Consider the following 19,734-nt stretch of genomic DNA (forward strand, 5'->3'; position numbering starts at 1 on the left):
CTGCTTTCTCCCTCACCCCCAAAAGTTCAGCATCTCTTCACAACGATTCTGAAAAGCAAAACATGAGTGCATATATACGAATTTGCTTTTTCTTCCTCATAAACCACAGCTCTCCTTCAACTTAGGCTCCTAAACAAAAAGAAATGCATGTATTAGGTTTTCTCGCCTCAAAAACCACGTCACTTCTTTCGAAACGCTTCTCAAAACACGAAAAAAAACCTCCGCATTTTCTATAATCCGGTCTGCTCTCGCGCCCGGCTGGCAGGAAATGTTTAATAAGACTGCGATGCCGTGTTTGGCCGCGGCGTTACCCGGCCCGAGTGCTTGACCCTCTGGCTGCCCGGGGGTCGTTGGCCAGCCTCCTCCCTCGGCCCCGGGGTCAGCGGGTCTCATAGCGTCGCCTTATGAGTGAGCTGCCCGCGAACACAGACCCGCCGATGGACGCCCGACAAGCAGGGACCAGACACACGCCCTCCTTAGCGGCGATCCGGGCCAAGCATTAGACTTCTCTCTCCTAATTTACTACAGCGTTAAATCGGAACCCAGGGGCGGAGGGTCCTGAGCTGCTTGCATGGCGGGGCGGGGCACACACACACACACACATCGGCCAAACTAAGCAGCTGCGGGAGTGACACGTAATCCCCTGAAATAATATGCAGATTTATTGACCTTGGTCTCGGGAAGGAAGAGATGAGAGCCAGTTAATAAACAGAAAGCAAGTGTCGCATAACAAGGGGATTGGGGTGAGGGGGAGCTAGTTAGGGGGCCTTGGGGGGTCGGGGAGAGCTGCTGGAGGTGTGGGTCAGGGTGGGTCAGGGTGCTGGGTGTTGTACAGGGCGGGGTGGGGTGCATATTCTGAATCTCTGAAATGGTATGTGGTCCCTGAGTAAAAATGTTCGGCTGTAGCTTCGAAACTAACCACGGGTTGTTCTGGAAAATACTCTCATTGTGATTCGCATTCAAAACTACCCTAAATGACTCCCAACCTAACCTAACCTAACGTAAGCTTCCCTGTTCAAGAGTACCGCCACATACCAGTAGAGAGATAGGGAGAACACGCTCAGGTTAGGTTAGGGAGGCTCACCGGGTATCTGGCTGAGGGACAAGGCCGAGGCAGGGCGAGGTACAGCCAGACGCGTTGCACAATGTTCCCACACACTGACCTCAATATACGACGGCGAAAACGAGTGTAAACAAGCTCTTAAAATACCTGGAGACGAGTTATGTTTTTCAGCGAGAGGATAAATAAAAGCTGGTACTCTTAACCCCAAAATATATTACACCCACGAGCATTGTAGACTTTTCCTCGCAATTTTCAGGAAGACTTTATGATTGCAGTGATTAAGCATTTATTTACACGTATCTTTATTACTCATTTCAGAAGCATCCACGCAATATAACCTGACCGAGCACTGAGTACACACAATCATCACTGTTTGGAGATGTCATGTGCTCGATTATCATTACCATTCACAGTATTAAAAAGGAAAAGACTTGCAATTATTATCATTTCCTCCTGCGGTTGTGTTCCTTCCTCGCCCTCCCTTTATCAGCGAATGTTTGCACCATCACCATCAGTTAGTATCATGCGTCGAGTGGCTGCTGGAAAGTATTGGAGAAGGTAAACACAATCCTGAACACTCGATATTGTGTTGACATTAGACACTCCCACGATGAGTATATATAACTATCATTGTTTAGAGCTTGCGTGTGTTAACAGTTAATTTTCATCTCCTGTTATACTAGATTTACAAAGATGCGCCCACGAGGAGTATATCTGATTATCATTATTGAAATCTTGCATGTGTTAACAACTATTTTTCATCTTCTTGTCATTTGAATCTACTGTGTGAGATGATTAAGCGTACTAGACTTGCCAAGACACGCCCACGCTGAGTGTATCTATTCATCACTGTATATAGATATGTTAACAACTAATTTTCATCTCCTCGTAACATGCATCTACGTACTATGTCAAGTGATGCAATATACTCTACTCGCAAAGACTCGCCACACTGACTATATCTAATTATCTTCGCTGAGAGGCGTGTGCGTACAGCTAAATTTCATCAAGTATTTTGCAACCAATGTGTAAGGCGATACAGTACACTTGACTTTCAGAGACACGCCCACGCTGGGTATAATTTAATTTTCGTTTTTTTAAGGTATCATTTGTTTACGTGTAATTATCCTCTCTTAGGATTTTGCGTCTGCAGGGTGAGGTGTTGTTGTATGGCGGTTTCTCATCTATTGTTGTTCTTGTTTTTCTTCCCTTCTTGTTTTCTTCTACTAATTTTCTTGTTTTCCTTGTTTTCTTAGTCTTCTTGTTCTTATTCTTATTCTTCTTGGTCTAGTTTTTTTCTTGTTTTTCTTCTCCGTGTTCCTGTTCTTCCAGTTCTTGCTCTTGTTAATCTTGTTCTTGCTGTTGTTCTCCTCTTATTGTTCCTTGCTAAGACGCGCCCACACTTGAGTTTATCTAATCATTGCTGGAGACACCATTTGTTTGCAACTAACTCTCATCTAGTATTTAGTATCTTCTGTGTCAGGGGATGTAGTATAGTCGGCTTGCAAAGACAGACGCGCCTAGACTAAGCATATCCTATTATCATTTTTAGATATACTATCATGTGTAAACTAATTTTCGTCTCTTAGTATTACGCATCTACGGGATAAAGCGTGGCAGTAGAGTTAACTTGCTGAGGCGCGCCCTTACTTACGTATTCCTAATAATTTCTAGAGATATCATTTGTTAACAACTAATTATCATCTAGTGTTTTGATTCTGTTGTGTAAAGAGATGTAGTATTGTCGACTTTTTATTCTTTTTTTTTTTCATTCTGCTTATGGCGCAAAGACCTGCAAGGACAGACACACCCACACTGAGCACTCCTAATCATCGTTCCTGGAGATATCATTTGCTTAAGACTAATTATCATCTCAGTATTATGCGTCTACAGGACAAGGTGATGCAGTAGAGACGACTTCGTAACAAACGCCCTCACTAAGTACTCCTAATTACCACTCTTTATAAATACCGTGCTCCTCCTGCTAATGACCATCCTCTGGTATCTAATAATTTCTAGGGATATCACTTGCTTGCAACTAATTTTATCATCTCTTAGAATTATGCGTCTACAGAGGAGAGTATCAAGACACCTCTCCACCCTTATTTGACCTCTCTTTAGGCCTCTCGTTCTTGTTTTCCTTTCCCGGAGCTGCGTGTGCGAGCTTTTCTGTTGCTGTATTTGTATGTTTGTCCTTGACCTGCCTCCCTTGCTGTACAAAAAGTATTATAGCATAGTTGACGCGCCCTACAGCTAATTCCTCCTGATTATCACTGTTTATAAGTACCGTGTCCTTCCTCCCTAACGATCGTCCTGTAGTATCTTCCATCCGTTGAGTGCAAGACGTATTGTTGCTCCAAGCGGGCGGGGGAGATGCACGAGTCGGTACATGCGGGTTGTGTTGACATGGTTCGCGCCCTCGCTGAGCACATCTAATTATCATGGTTTAACTTTAGAGGGACTGTGTTTGTGGGGGGGAGGGGAGGAGGGACTGTGTTTGTGGGGGGGAGGGGAGGGGTGAATGTGTGTGTATGTGGTGGGGGATAGGGGGTGAAGGTTTGTGTGTGGGGAGGGGGTGGATGTGTGTGCAGTGGGGGAATGTGTGTGGAAGGAGGAGCTAAATATGTGTGTGTGTGTGTGTGTGTGTGTGTGTGTGTGTGTGTGTGTTTTATGTCTACGTGCATTTGTGTCCCTACCTTTCTGTCTACCTGTCTGTCTGTATGTATATATGAATGTGTATGTATGTTTATAGGTATATATGAATGTGTATGTATGTTTATAGGTATGTATGTGTGTATGTGTGGACGTATGTATGTAAGTGTCGAGGGTATGGCGCCAGTGCGTAGTCAGGCCGGTGCATCACGTCCCTCTCGCCCTCTCCGCGGCTAAGTTGTTGGTCCAATCACGCGGCGAATTAAAGCCTCGAGTGATAATCAGAGGCAATGCTTTGTTTGGCCGCCCCGACCCGCCGCTGCTACAGACCTCAAGGCTCCGGTCCGCTGATGCACGTTCTATCCTCCCTCCCTACCTACCTGTCTTATCCACCCACCTCGCAGTATTGAAAAGGATTACCACGGATGAAGAGGAGAATAGAGAGAACAATTGAAAGTATGAGGAAAAATAGAGAAAAAAATATTAGACGAGACTAAAGAGTATGTTGTGAACTGCGAGGAAGTGAAGGAGACCATATGAAAAGAAGAGAAAAGGAGATTAATTATGGTTGTTTCGGATTACCACGGCTGAAGAGGAGAATAGAGAACAATAAAAGAAGGAAAAAAGAATATAAGAAAAATATATTAGACGAGATGAAGAAGAACAGGTGGTGAACTGTGAAGAGAAAGTGACGGAGATGATATGAAAAAAGAGAAAACGAGATTAATTATGGTTGTTTCGGAGTACCACAGATGAAGAGGAGAATAGAGAACAATAAAAGAAGGAGAAAAGAATATAAGAAAAATATATTAGACGAGATGAAGAAGAACAGGTGGTGAACTGTGGAGAGAAAGTTTTTTTTTTTTTTTTTTTACAGCAAAGGAGACAGTTCAAGGGCACACAAAAAGCAAACATTAATTAAAAAAAAAGCCCGCTACTCACTGCTCCTAAAAAGAATCCAAAGAGGTGGCCGAAAGATAGGTCAGTTTCGGGAGGAGAGGTGTCCTGATACCCTCCTCTTGAAAGAGTTTAAGTCGTAGGCAGGAGGAAATACAGATGAAGGAAGATTGTTCCAGAGTTTACCAGCGTGAGGGATGAAAGAGTGAAGATGCTGGTTAACTCTTGCATAAGGGGTTTGGACAGTATAGGGATGAGCATGAGTAGAAAGTCGAGTGCAGCAGGGGCCAGGAGGGGGAGGCATGCAGTTAGCAAGTTCAGAAGAGCAGTCAGCGTGGAAATATCGATAGAAGATAGAAAGAGAGGCAACAGTGCGGCGGAATTTAAGAGGTAGAAGACTATCAGTATGAGCAGGAGAGCTGATGAGACGAAGAGCCTTAGCCTCCACTCTGTCCAGAAGAGCTGTGAGTGGAGCCCCCACACATGAGATGCATACTCTATACGAGGGCGGACAAGGCCCCTGTATATGGACAGCAACTGTGCAGGGAAGAAGAACTGGCGGAGACGGTACAAAACGCCCAGCCTCGAGGAAGCTGATTTAGTAAGAGATGAGATATGAAGTTTCCAGTTGAGATTTTGAGTTAAGGATAGACCGAGAATGTTTAGTGTTGAGGAAGGTGATAGCTGGGTGTTGTCAAAGAATATAGTTGTTTGGAAGATTGTGTCGAGTGGATAAGTGGAGAAACTGTGTTTTTGAGGCGTTGAAGGACACCAGGTTCTTCTTGCCCCAATCGGAAATAATAGTAAGGTCTGAGGCTAAGCGTTCTGCAGTCTCCAGCCTTGAGTCGTTAAGTTCCTGAAGGTTGGGTCTTCTATTAAAAGAAGTTGAATAATGCAGAGTGGAATCATCGGCGTAGGAATGGATAGGACAGTTCGTTTTGGAAAGAAGATCATCAATGAACAACAGAAAAAAAGTGGTAGATAGGACAGAACCCTGTGGGACACCACTGTTAATAGATTTAGGAGAAGAACAGTGACCGTCTACCACGGCAGAAATAGAACGGTCAGAAAGGAAACTGGAGATAAAGGTACAGAGAGAAGGATAGAAACCGTAGGAGGGTAGTTTGGAAAGCAAAGATTTGTGCCAGACCCTATCAAAAGCTTTTGATATGTCCAGCGCAATAGCAAAAGTTTCACCGAAACGGCTAAGAGAGGATGACCAAGAGTCAGTTAAGAAGGCTAGTAGATCACCAGTAGAACGCCCATTGCGGAACCCATACTGGCGATCAGATAGAAGGTCAGAAGTGGAAAGGTGCTTTTGAATCTTCCGGTTAAGGATTGATTCAAAAGCTTTAGATAGACAAGAAAGTAAAGCTATAGGACGGTAGTTTGAGGGATTGGAGCGGTCACCCTTCTTAGGCACAGGCTGTATGAAGGCATACTTCCAGCAAGAAGGAAAGGTAGATGTTGACAGGCAGAGGCGAAAGAGTTTGACCAGGCAGGGTGACAGCACGGAGGCACAGTTTTTATAAGGACAATAGGAGGCACTCCATCAGGTCCATAAGCCTTCTGAGGATTGAGGCCAGAGAGGGCATAGAAAACATCATTTTGAAGAATCTTTATAACAGGCATAAAGGAGTCAGAGGGGGGATGAGTAGGAGGAATATGCCCAGAATCGTTCAGAATGGAGTTTTTATAAAAGTTTGAGAGAAGAGTTCAGCCTTAGAGATAGATGAGACGGCAGTGTTGCCGTCAGGACTGAGGAGTGGAGGGAAAGATGAAGAAGTGAAGTTGGAGGAGATGTTTTTGGCTAGATGCCAGAAGTCACGGGAAGAGTTAGAGAAAGCAAGGTTTTGACATTTTCTATTAATGAAAGAATTTTTGGTTAGTCGGAGAATAGATTTGGTACGATTTCGGGCAGAAATGTAAAGTTCATAATTAGCATTAGTTTGAAGGCTCTGGTACCTTTTGTGAGCTATCTCTCTATCATTGACAGCACGAGAACAAGCGTGATTAAACCAAGGCTTTCTTGCGTGAGGAGTAAAGAACGAGGAATGTATGCCTCCATTCCAGAGATAATCACCTCTGTGATGCGCTGAGCACACACAGAGGGGTCTCTATCCTGGAAGCAATAATCATTCCACGGGAAATCAGAAAAGTACATCCTCAGGTCGTCCCACCGAGCTGAAGCAAAATGCCAGAAGCATCGCCTCTTCGGTGGGTCCAGAGGGTGTACAGGAGCGATAGGACAGGATGCAGAAATAAGATTGTGATCGGAGGAGCCCAACGGAGAGAACAGTTTGACAGAATAAGCAGAAGGGTTTGAGGTAAGGAAGAGGTCTAGAATGTTGGGCCGATCTCCAAGACGGTCGGGAATACGTGTAGGGTGCTGGACCAACTGCTCTAGGTCGTTGAGGATAGCAAAGTTGTAGGCTTGTTCACCAGGATGGTCAGTGAAAGAGGATGAAAGCCAAAGCTGGTGGTGAACATTGAAATCTCCTAGGATGGAGATTTCAGCGAAGGGAGAGTGGGTCAAGATGTGCTCCACTTTAGAATTCAAATAGTCAAAGAATTTTACATAGTTGGTAGAGTTAGGTGAGAGATAAACAGCACAGATGTATTTAGTAATAGAATGACAGTGAAGTCTTAACCAGATGGTGGAAAATTCAGAAGAGTCAAGGTCGTGGGCACGAGAGCAAGTGATGTCGTTGCGCACGTAGGCGCAACAACCAGCTTTGGATTGAAATTTAGGATAGAGATAGTAGGAGGGAGCAGAGTAGAGATTGCTGTCAGTAGCCTCAGAAACCTGTGTTTCGGTAAGGAAGAGAAGGTGAGGTTTAGAGGAGGAGAGATGATGTTCCACAGAAGGAAGGAAGGAAGGAGATTATATGAAAAGAAGAGCAAAGGGGATTAGTCATAGTTATTTTCGTCCCTCTTAAAAATCGCTTCCAATTCTCACTCTTCCTCGACCTATGAAAGCAGAAAAATGACGTGATTTCTAAAAGTTTCCATCTCTTTATAAATTCTTCTTGTGATCGCGTCCCTTCCTCGCCCTCCCGTATCAACGAACGCTCACACTAATAGAGGATCAAGACTTGCGATCATTATATTTTTCGTGGGTTAAAAATGTACTTTAGACCCCAACCGCGTTCCTTCCTTCACTACCCTCCTCCCTCCTCCCCCCCTGCCTATTGTACGCTCTCTCTCTCTCTCTCTCTCTCTCTCTCTCTCTCTCTCTCTCTCTCTCTCTCTCTCTCTCTCTCTCTCTCTCTCTCTCTCTCTCTCTCTCTCTCTCTCTCTCTCTCTCTCTCTCTCTCTCTCTCTCTCTCGACATCCTTAGTTCATATATTTCGAACAGAGAGAGAGAGAGAGAGAGAGAGAGAGAGAGAGAGAGAGAGAGAGAGAGAGAGAGAGAGAGAGAGAGTCAGCCAGTCAGTTAGTCAATCAGTCAGCCATTCAGCCAGTTAATCAGTCAGTCAGCCACTCACTCACTCACTCACTCATAGAAGGAAATAAGGAAGGAAAGCGACTCTGCCCTGAACGTGGGACGGAAATATGATAGTCTTTAAACTCTCGCTATTTTATTTCCTCACTCGCCCGCTGCCTCCAGACCCTTACTCGTCGCGGGGACGGAAGCGAAGGAGGAAGGGCGCGAGAGGAGGGGAGGGAGAGAGGAGGAAGAGAACAAGGCCGGGTCGAGTTACGAGCATGCAAACACGACAAAAAGAAACCCAAGAAAAAAAAGAGAGGTAGACAAACACACAAACATTAGAATAAATTGAAGCCCACCGAGAGACGAGACACCAGGCGAGACGAGGGACGAGAGGGCGAGGATGTGCAAGAATAGATTGAAGGGAGGGAGAGATGAAATTAACAGGAGCAAGAGCAGAAGGAAGAAGTGACGAGATAGCAAGTATTATTATTATTATTATTATTATTATTATTATTATTATTATTATTATTATTATTATTATTATTATTATTATTATTGTTATTATTATTATTATTATTATTATTATTATTATTATTATTATTATTATTATTATTATTATTATTATTATTATTATTATTATTATTATCATTATTATTATTATTATTATTATTATTATTATTATTATTATTATTATTATTATTATTATTATTATTATTATTATTATTATTATTATTATTATTATTATTATTATTATTATTATTATTATTATTATTATTATTATTATTATTATTATTATTATTATTATTATTATTATTATTATTATTATTATTATTATTATTATTATTATTATTATTATTATTATTATTATTATTATTATTATTGTTGTTGTTGTTGTTGTTGTTGTTGTTGTTGTTGTTGTTGTTGTTGTTGTTGTTGTTGTTATTATTATTATTATTATTATTATTATTATTATTATTATTATTATTATTATTATTATTATTATTATTATTATTATTGTTATTATTATTATTATTATTATTATTATTATTATTATTATTATTATTATTATTATTATTATTATTATTATTATTATTATTATTATTATTATTATTATTATTATTATTATTATTATTATTATTATTATTATTATTATTATTATTATTATTATTATTATTATTATTATTATTATTATTATTATTATTATTATTATTATTATTATTATTATTATTATTATTATTATTATTATTATTATTATTATTATTATTATTATTATTATTATTATTATTATTATTATTATTATTATTATTATTATTATTATTATTATTATTATTATTATTATTATTATTATTATTATTATTATTATTATTATTATTATTATTATTATTATTATTATTATTATTATTATTATTATTATTATTATTATTATTATTATTATTATTATTATTATTATTATTATTATTATTATTATTATTATTATTATTATTATTATTATTATTATTATTATTATTATTATTATTATTATTATTATTATTGTTATTATTATTATTATTATTATTATTATTATTATTATTATTATTATTATTATTATTATTATTATTATTATTATTATTATTATTATTATTATTATTATTATTATTATTATTATTATTATTATTATTATTATTATTATTATTATTATTATTATTATTATTATTATTATTATTATTATTATTATTATTTCACTCTGCTTCATCCTACAATCCTATATAATTTCATATGCTTCTATATACATTATTTTTTTCTCTTTCTTTATTTTATTTTGGTTTATTATTTTTAATTATGGTATTTTTTATTTTGCCGAGCTTCTATTATGTATGTATATTCTACCACTGTTATATTTCTAACTAATGTTCAGTATTCTGTATTTTGTATATTTTTTTGTTCCAAGATATATTTGCATTATTCCTATTTTTTTCTTATATATCTATTTTCTTCACTTTTGCCTGAAAAGCTTATGCTTATATAAAGGCTGGCCTCTAACAATACATACATCGACATATGTAACTGCACCTAATAGGCTATTAATAAATGTTTCAAATGTTATACAGACGAACCTTCTCATAAGTGACGCCAGACAGCTTCTTGACGTGGCTGGGCACAGCAGTGTTCTAAAACTATGCAACAGTAACAACAGCCTTGTATACACACGACTGTTATAGCGCGTCCCCCAAGAGGCTGCAACAACGGCTCCGAGTTACGATAAGAAGTTTTGAATTATTCGTCAGATTACTCGTAGAAACCAAACACCTGCATGTGTGTATGTATGGGGGAAGGGGAGGTTGTGTTTGTGTGTGTGTGTGTGTGTGTGTGTGTGTGTGTGTGTGTGTGTGTGTGTGTGTGTGTGTGTGTGTGTGTGCCTATAACTGTCTGCGTTTGTTGTTTGTGTATCGGATTGTGTGTCTGTGTATTTTTCGGTGTGTGCTTGTGTCTGCCTGTTTGTTTGTCTCACTCTGGGTCCCCGTGCGTGTTCACCATTCTGTTTGTGTCTGCGTGGTTGTCTTTCTCTCTGTCTGTACAGCTGCCTGTGTGTGAATATGTGACTCAAAATATTTCCTCTTCTGATACCAACACGAACGCCATATTTCCGCAACGAACTCATAAAATCTATCTAAGCCAGTCCATTATCGATACCTTCACTAACGCCATCTGTGCATTAAAAACACAACTCTTCTGTCAAATACAGTGAGAACACTTTGACTTCTGTCAGGAATTTTTGGAATACAATTATACGAATACTTCCTAATACGGTTTTCCACTACTACTACTACTACTACTACTACTACTACGAGAATCAGCACTATCTTAATCAATCAATCAATCAATGGGGGCATACGCCAGGGGGTGCGTCGCCTCGCCCACCCTACGACGCCAAGCCTGGGGGTCCCTCCGGGCGAGTCTCCTGCAGGCCCCCTTCCCAACCCGAGTACCTCCCGGCAGGATCTATCGACTTGCTTAAGCCACGAACTCCGTGGGCGTCCCCGTGGCCTCCTCCACTCAGGATTGTCTCTCACAGAGACAACCCGATGAGCAGGATCAGCTTCCGGAAAACGTGCCCGTATAGCCGGAGTTGGCGTTGACGGACTATGCAGGTAATATATGTCGAATCAGCCTCACGGAGTAGTCGCCTGTTTGACACAAAGTCCTTCCAGCGATATCCCATGATTCTGCGTAGACACTTATTACTAAAGGCATCAATCCGCCGCTCCAGGTCCCCGTTAAGAGTCCATGTCTCACAACCATGGAGTAAGACAGGGAGCACAAGGGACTTGAAGATCCGCGTCTTTGTCCACCTGCACAGGTATCGACAACGCCATATACTCGTGTTGAGCGAGTCCATAGCACCGTGGGCCAGACCAATCCGCCGTAAGACTTCCTGGCCAGACTCACCGTTGTTATGAACTACGCTACCAAGATACGTGAAACTTTCCGAGATTTCAACGTCCTCGCCACACGCATGAACAGACTGTACTGTGTCATCCAGCAAGCCTCCAAACACCTGTACCTTGGTCTTGGCCCAGGAGACCTGGAGTCTCAAGGGCTTCGCCGCCTCGTGCAGTGCCTCGAGAGCCATCACCAAGACCTCCAGCGACTCCGCCAGGATTACTGCATCATCGGCAAAAACAAGGACCCTGGTATTGCCAATGGATGCTCCGCAGGTCCACAACTCTGCCCAGTACCCAGTCCATACAAGTGTTGAAAAGCGCTGGGGCAAGGTCACAGCCCTGCCTCACTCCCGCATTCACGGGAAAGAGGCTGGACAAGCCCCCCCCCACACACACACACACTTCACAGCACTCTCTGTCCCAGAATACAGGCCAGTCAGCAAACCAATAGTCCTCGCAGGAATCCCACGGAGTCGCAGAAGATCCCAGAGTGCCTCACGATCGATGCACTGAATCAAACGCCTTCCTGAGATCGACACAGGCTGCAAGCATCCCCTGTCGAAACTCACCTCGGCGCTCCACCACTCGTAAACCTTCTATCAGTCGATCAATCTCATTCAATCATTCAGTCAGTCAGTCAACCAGTTTGTCTGTCAGGCAATCGGTCAGTCTGTCAGACAGTCAATCCATCATTCATTCAGTCAGTCAGTTAACCAGCTATATAGTCAGTCAGTATATCATGCGGTCAGGCAGTCAGTCAGTTAGTCAGTCAGTCAATTAGTCAACCAGTCAGTCAGTCAGTTAATCAAGCAGTCAGTGAGTCAGTCATTAGAGGAAACAAGAACAGTTTTGTGGTGAGGAAGGTGCTTGAAAAATAGTGTCAGTGGAATGCAGCACTTATATTTACCGGCGTGCTGTCAGCAAGGAGAGTCAATTAACAGTTTAACTGGAGCACACGAGTTTAGCAACTAGACGAATACAAATGAATAATAGATAAATTTACACATCATAGATAGACAACTATAATATAAGGTAAGTACAATGTTCCAAGTACGACAATTTCGTATCGCTGGCGAGTCACACGGGCGTGAAGCTGCCAGCTCGTTACACTCAGCCTGTTATATTTGCCGATCTCCCACCCAAAACCTGTCTCTGGCGCCCAATAACGAGACTCAGATATAGTTATCACTAAAACCGTTGATTCCTGATGTGTTTTGGCAATGGTTAAGCGTCGAAAACCGGTACATGCAAGCAGGGCCAGGGAGAGCCATCACTGGGCCCTGGTACTATGAGTGTCATTGGGCCCCTACCATTTGGCGAGCGAAGTGAGCCCATCCAGCTGGGGGGATCAGGATTTTAGAATTTGACCAATTTTAAGAGCCAATTTAAAGCCATAAATGTTCACTGGTAGGATGTAAATTCTGTTCATCTTGCCGTATTGGAGCTTTATTTATGACTTGCAGTTAACAACTTATTTTGTTATTACATTTCGTATAATTTGAGATAAACAAAACTTACTCATGAAACTCATTAAAGTGGCATTGTGCAGTAAGTCACTGTTGGCCTGTTGCATGTTGTGTATAATTATCATGCATAATAAAGTTTTGATGAATTTGAAATTCAAATTTCCCTATATTAAATAAATCATAAATGTGACTGTTTTATACAAGTATACATGTATAATTATTAAAGAAATACTCCTTTCCTTGCTTTTCTAGCAGCAAAACACTCAATTAAATCATCAAAATCAATCTTTCGTGCCAAATCACTTTCAATGCTTAAAAGACTTAGTGATGATAATCTCTCTTGTCCCATTGTGCTTCTTAAGTGATTCTTAATCAACTTTAATTTGCTAAAGGATCTTTCTGCAGAGGCAACTGTGACTGGCAACGTCAAGAAAATTCTCAAGGCTATGCATATATTTGGAAACAAATCTTGTAGTTTTAATTTTGTGATCTTATTAAGAAGCAGAAGTGGAGAGAGAGAGTTGTCATCTAAATTGGCTTTATGTATATTCTTAAGGTACAGAATTTCCTCAGTTAGCTTGTCACTAGAGATGTCTTTGCTATACTTAGTGCTAAAGTTTTTAGAATCATTTACTATCACTTCATCAGTCATATCAAGATATGACCACAGAAACCCAAATAGTTTGTTAATCTGGAAGATGGCCTGGTAACGCTTGTTTAGTCTCTCACATACTGTGTCAATAACCTTAAAAAACACTTCTTTCTTAAACCTATGTTCGTCTGTCTGTATAAGTGAATCTTCACCTGATACCTTATCATCATCAGAGTCGGAGTCATCAAAAAAGGATTTTCTTTTTCCTTTCCGAGTGACTCGAAATACTGGGTCAATGTTCATGGCAACTGCAACAACTTTGGCTTCATCATAAATTAAATGCCGCTTCTTTTTGAGAGACTGCAATTCAGTTTCCAAGTCCTCTATGTTTTTTACTTCAATATCTACAGTAGAAGACTGAGCTTGAATCACCTGATTTCTCTGATCTATTGAATTCAATAACTTGAACCAAAAAGCAGCCATCAAAATACATTCAAAGAAGACACATACTTAATAGCGGCTGCCACATCTACTTTAGTTTTAGCTGTTAAACTCTTCAGTTGGGATATTTCTTTAAGTGAAGCGAGAATACCAGGTAAATGGTGTGCAAAGGGCCTGACACTAGCTACTCTATCTGTCCACCGAGTTCCAGATAAACCGTGAAGAGATGCCGCAATGTGACTCTTAAGTATCTCCCAGCGTTTGGGACTGCTCGAGCAAATATTATATACTGTCTGTACCATCCCAAAAAATGTTACTACCTCTTTGCAACAAGCAGCAGCATCAGAACCACACAAGTTTAAGGAATGACAGCCACAAGGTGAGAACAAGCAGAGGATTCTTTCTTTAAGATGGCTCTGGACTCCATTGTACTCACCTGACATATTACTACCATTGTCGTATCCCTGACCTCTGCAATCTTCAAAAGGAATATGAGAATCACTAAGAAATTTTAATATCATCTCTGAAATGTCTGCCCCTGTCTTCTTACTGTCATCAATAAATGAAAGAAATCTCTTTATCAGGTATTTACCACATTCATCACAAGTTAGGTATCTCAGGATGAATGTACTTTGTTCAGTATGTGACATATCCGGGGTAGCATCAACCATTATTGAATAATATTTGGCCTAATCACGCTCATTAAGAATACAGTCTTTAACCTTTTCGGCACATAATTGAATGAATTCATTTTGTGATGCATAGGAAAGATAATGAGCCTGAAGACGCTTCCCATCCTTCTGAGCTTCTCTCACTTTAGATACATGATCTTGAAGAATGGGATCATAACGAGAAAGCAGCTCAATTATACCAAGAAAATTTCCATTATTTGTATCACCTATCATGCTAGACTCTCCTTGAAATGAAAGGCCTCGCTCTCCTAAAGTCAGTACAACATCCAAGATTCGTTTTAGAATTAGCTTCCATTTACTTTTCTCAGACTGAATTGATCTCTGTAACTGATCATCAATTCCAGATTCCTCTTTCAAACGTGCTTCTAACTGACGCCAGTCTAGATAACACTGTTTGTGGTAGTTTGTATGCTCATGTTCTGGAATGCGGTTATAAAGTTTTTTCCATGACGATTGTTTTCCAATGCCACATGAAGCCAAATTTGAGGGTGTTTTTGGCTGTTGTGTACATCCTGCAATAAACAGTCGACAAGGAAAACAAAAAAGTGCTCTTTTACGCTGACTATACACTAGCCAATCTCGTTTTCCAGTTTCACCATTTGGTCTCTGAACTTTCAAAACTGTATAAGGGAAACTGTTACCCTTATCATCTGAAGCAATTTGACTTGGCATTGGCTGAGGGCCCTGTCTAACAAAATCTTCAATCTGCACTCGAGATGGCCTATCAGGGATCAAACCTATATCTCTTTGTTGTTCAGTGTCTTTGGGTTCTGCATTTATTACATCGGATTCGGCTTCCTGTTGGGCATCCTGGACTAATGACTGTGAAGTTGAGGGGTCTGACTCTGAGGATGAGGGCAAGATATTCTGTTCTTCTACATTAGTGTCTATTGTGTCTATTTTCTTAACACCCACTTCAAATAATGTTCTTGCACACTTTGAAACAGCCTCTTCCCTAGCCTGTTTTTCTTTCCGCTTCTGTGCACCTGATTTGTGAGAATACATTATGCAGTCTCAGCCAGTCTGAAACAAGAGGAAAAAAAACTTTTACCCTAAAGGCTAAAGCCTAAAGCACAATGGTGATAATGACATTATGACACTTACACCATTACATGGTACATACTCAACAGTTTTGGTCAATTTGTTTAAAAAATGTACATGTTGTTATTGAACAATTTCATTTAATTTAACAGGGATGGACTTGGACTCAAAAATCGACTTTGGAATTTTTTCTTTGAAGCAGCCTATTTGGTGAGCAAAGCAAGCGGCAAGCCTATAAGCTATAGACCTGTAACTGTAAGTATAACCGCCTATTTAGGCATTATCCAGCTAAGGGGTAAGAACCATGCGATGTAAGCCTCCCCCTCCCCTCCCCCAAGAAAATTATGAAAAACAACCAGGTGTGACTGTCTGCATATATTTTAAAGGAAAATATGGATAAACTATCATAAACAAACTGGTGTAAATAAACAATGCACATAACACTATACGGTCCATACCATAGGCCTATAAATACAGTAAAATAATCAATTATTTACTGATATGTAATGATAATTCAGCTCATCAAACATGGTACAGACTAACACTGTACAGTACATTACTCAAAAGAAAATCTATATTTTATTCCAATTTCTCATTATAGGAATATAACTCCCACAACTTAATAACAACTGAAAAGATCTTCATGCTCAATCCGCATTATCGCCATATCCTTTTCTTCCCTTCCCTACCCCAGGGCCCAGCGGTCCAGCCCTGTCATACGAGAACTAGACGCGTTCATAGCTTCATCTCTCTCTCTATCACTCAGTATCCAGACTGCTCTACACTGTCCTACATTATGCTACATACTTAAACATACGGATAAAATTATAAGTAGTTTCTTAACTTAAAGTCTGTAAGTTCTGTAACTTACTGAAATATTTGCCAAGGAATGAGAGAGACGATGTACACCCTGCCACAGAATGATGGTGACTGAGCGAGACGGAGAGTTGACATCGCTTATATTCCAACACAGCTGAGCTGCATTCATTTACGTAATTACGTGGTGTCACTCCAGGCTTAAGATTATTTAGAAAAAGTTTTTCAACAACTATTATTTTACTGATAAACTGTAGAAACTTCTATTATATATATACATATCATGTTTATGGTGTGTTTTGCATATTAGTATTCTCTCTCTCTCTCTCTCTCTCTCTCTCTCTCTCTCTCTCTCTCTCTCTCTCTCTCTCTCTCTCTCTCTCTCTCTCTCTCTCTCTCTCTCTCTCTCTCTCTCTCTCTCTCTCTCTCTCTCTCTCTCTCTCTCTCTCTCCATTTACTCTCCCATTTTTTTCCCTCCTGGTCGGGTGACTGGCCCCCTTTGAGGCCGGGCCCCCTTTGAGACCGGGCCCTGGTGTAAAGATACCAGCTTCACCCCCCTCTCACGGGCCCTGCATGCACGAGGGCGAGATGATGAAGGCAAGTTATCCCAGCATCGTTTCCAGATTGTCGTACTCGGAGCATTACATTTACCAGCTTCTCCCGCATAAATATCACCAGGAAACATGAATAATAAACCATTTCAACAATAACTACAAATAAATATCGTTATTGTGACCCAGGAAACAGTTTTGGGGATGGAAATTGGGAAACATGAGAAACTGAGTACGACAATCTGGCAACGTTGTACAATAATCCCAGCCATCAGCTGTTCAGTGTTTGTTTACCTCGCGCGGGGAAGAGAGGAAGGGACGCTGTGCTCCGTGCTTCCCTTGTTATCCTTGCTATCCACGTGCCCCCCCTTGTTATCCTCGTGCTCCCGGCCTTGTAGCGGTGCCGTGGCGGGGCGTGTAGGCGTTGACATGTAAGCCCCGGTCGTCTACCCTCCGTGCCCTATGGGGGTCCGTGGACGGGGCAGGTAGTTTGGGTTAACCCGTCCGCTGCGGTTGGCACGGGTTTGGATTTCACTGTTAGCCTAGTATCATATATATAGTTTCATGTCTTTCTCTGTCTCTGTGGTGGATAGTGGAGTGTTTCCCATGTGGTATTGGTGTGCTGGATGTCCTCTCCCAAGGTGAATCAACAGGTAACCTGGTACTGTATTAATTGTAAAAGAGGTGGGGCCAAACTCCACAAAGCTCTTAAAGAGTTAAGGGAAAGAAACAAGGAGGTGATTGATCGGCAGACTGTGCTTGAAGGCAAGTTTGGAGACGTAGTAGATTATGTTAATGAGCAACGGAATACACTGAAAACTATGGAGACCAGACTGGGTACTGTAGAGGCTCAAGCACTAACTTTGGTAGAGAAAGTGGAAATAAACACTAAGGACTGTGGTAACCTGGAGGGTAGGCTAGGCAATCTCGAGACTAAGGTGGTAATAGTGGAAGACAACTTAAACAAGTGTCTTGACAAAAAAAACTAGGGACAACGAATCTGGGACAAATGAACAAGGACCATCACTTCGGGATATAATGAATGAAGAAATGCAAGTTTCAGAAAAAAATGGAGGAAAAGGAGAAAAAGTTGAGGGAAGAGGTTAAAGCAAACCAAGATAAAAAAATCAGAGAACTTAAGGATGAGGAAGCCAGGAGGAACAACATTGTAATATATGGTGCTCCGGAGAGTAAGGAGAAGGAAGGATCAAAAAGATGGGATGATGACCATCGATTCATAGTGACGTTGTTCCAGGACACAATGGAATTAGATATGAGAAGCATTGGTCCAAAGAGAATGTTTAGGATGGGCAAATTAGATGAAAATGCTGAGAGACCTAGACCTCTTCTGGTGGAGTGTGATACCTTGGTAGCCAAAAATGAAGTGTTCCAGAATACAGGAAAGCTTTCAGCTAAGGATGAGTACAAGGGCATATACCTGAAACACGATCTTACATGGACCCAGAGGAATAGATTTAAAGAGCTCGTGGATGAAGCTAAGAAAATGGAATCAGAAGATGAGTCAGGAAATTTTATATTCAGAGTGAGAGGTCCACCAGAGAAAATGGTAGTGAAAAAAATAAGGAAATTAAGGTGATTGTCAGAGCTAAAGGTAATAGGAACTTAAAGGAAAATAGGGGTATACTGAAGTCAAATAGGGGAAAACAATTCTCATGTTGGTACACTAATGCGGATATATTGACAAATAAAATGGAAGAACTACGGGTGAGGGTTGGACAAGAAGTGCATACACCAGATTTTATAATGATTAATGAAGTAAAGCCTAAGAACTTTAGATATATTGTAACAGAGGCAGAACTTAAAATAAGAGGGTACAATATATTCACTAACTTATCTTGCAATGATGGAAGAGGGATTATAATTTATATTAAAACGGGTATGACAGCAAGAGAAGTGATATTTCGGACAAACTTTCGGGAGTCACTATGGGTTGAGTTACAGCTTGAAAAAGAAGATGTGCTTCTCATAGGATGTGTCTACAGAAGTCCTATTAGTGATCAATTAAACAACGGTAATTTAAACAAACTTTTAAGAAATGTCTCGGAGTATAAGGCAACTCATACTCTTATTACAGGGGATTTTAACTATCCTAAAATAAATTGGGACAACTGGACAACAACTGGTGAGGAACATAGTGAGGAATTCAGATTCGTGGAAACCCTCAGAGACACATATTTGCTCCAACATGTTACAGGACCTACAAGAGCAAGAGGGAGTGATTGTCCAAAACTATTGGATCTTGTTCTTTCCAATGAGGAAGGAATGGTAGAAGACATGAAGGTATCTTCCCCGCTAGGAAAAAGTGACCATAGCATCCTAGAATTTCAGTACAATGCCTACACAACTAATAGCACCACACTCCGAAAAATCTTCTTATATGACAAGGGTGACTACAATGGTATGAAAGAGGAAATAACTCAAGACTGGAAGAACTCAATTCTATCTTTGAGAGGAACTGAAGAGAAATGGTGCTTATTCAGAGACAAGCTTAAAAATCTGGAAAGTAAGTTTGTACCAGTGAAAATGTTTAAAGAGGACAATGACAGAAAGGAAAGACATACCCCTCTAGACCGTGAAACTCAAGAAGAAGCTATAAGGAAAAAACACAGATGTTGGCAAAGATATTTGGAGACACGGGAAACAAATA

At 40.4% G+C, this 19,734-nt stretch overlaps 1 protein-coding gene across 1 annotated transcript; it reads right to left on the reverse strand.

Annotated features, from left to right (window-relative positions):
* Nucleotides 1-14,587: 14,587 nt before the first annotated feature.
* On the reverse strand, nt 14,588-17,085 carry LOC126994985 (zinc finger MYM-type protein 5-like). The gene is made up of 2 exons (XM_050854261.1): nt 16,571-17,085; nt 14,588-15,681 (listed from the first exon to the last, which is right to left on the reverse strand). The coding sequence occupies exon 2, from the start codon at nt 15,661-15,663 to the stop codon at nt 14,656-14,658; it is 1,008 nt and encodes a 335-aa protein (XP_050710218.1). The 5' UTR covers nt 15,664-15,681; nt 16,571-17,085; the 3' UTR covers nt 14,588-14,655.
* Between the last annotated feature and the right edge of the window lie 2,649 nt (nt 17,086-19,734).

The sequence above is a fragment of the Eriocheir sinensis genome, unplaced genomic scaffold, assembly GCF_024679095.1.
Source record: "Eriocheir sinensis breed Jianghai 21 unplaced genomic scaffold, ASM2467909v1 Scaffold944, whole genome shotgun sequence".
Lineage (NCBI taxonomy): Eukaryota > Metazoa > Arthropoda > Malacostraca > Decapoda > Varunidae > Eriocheir > Eriocheir sinensis.

What these genes read in the sequence shown, in the direction of transcription:
- LOC126994985 (XM_050854261.1), bottom strand. Translation starts at nt 15,663, where the DNA reads ATGTATTCTCACAAATCAGGTGCACAGAAGCGGAAAGAAAAACAGGCT.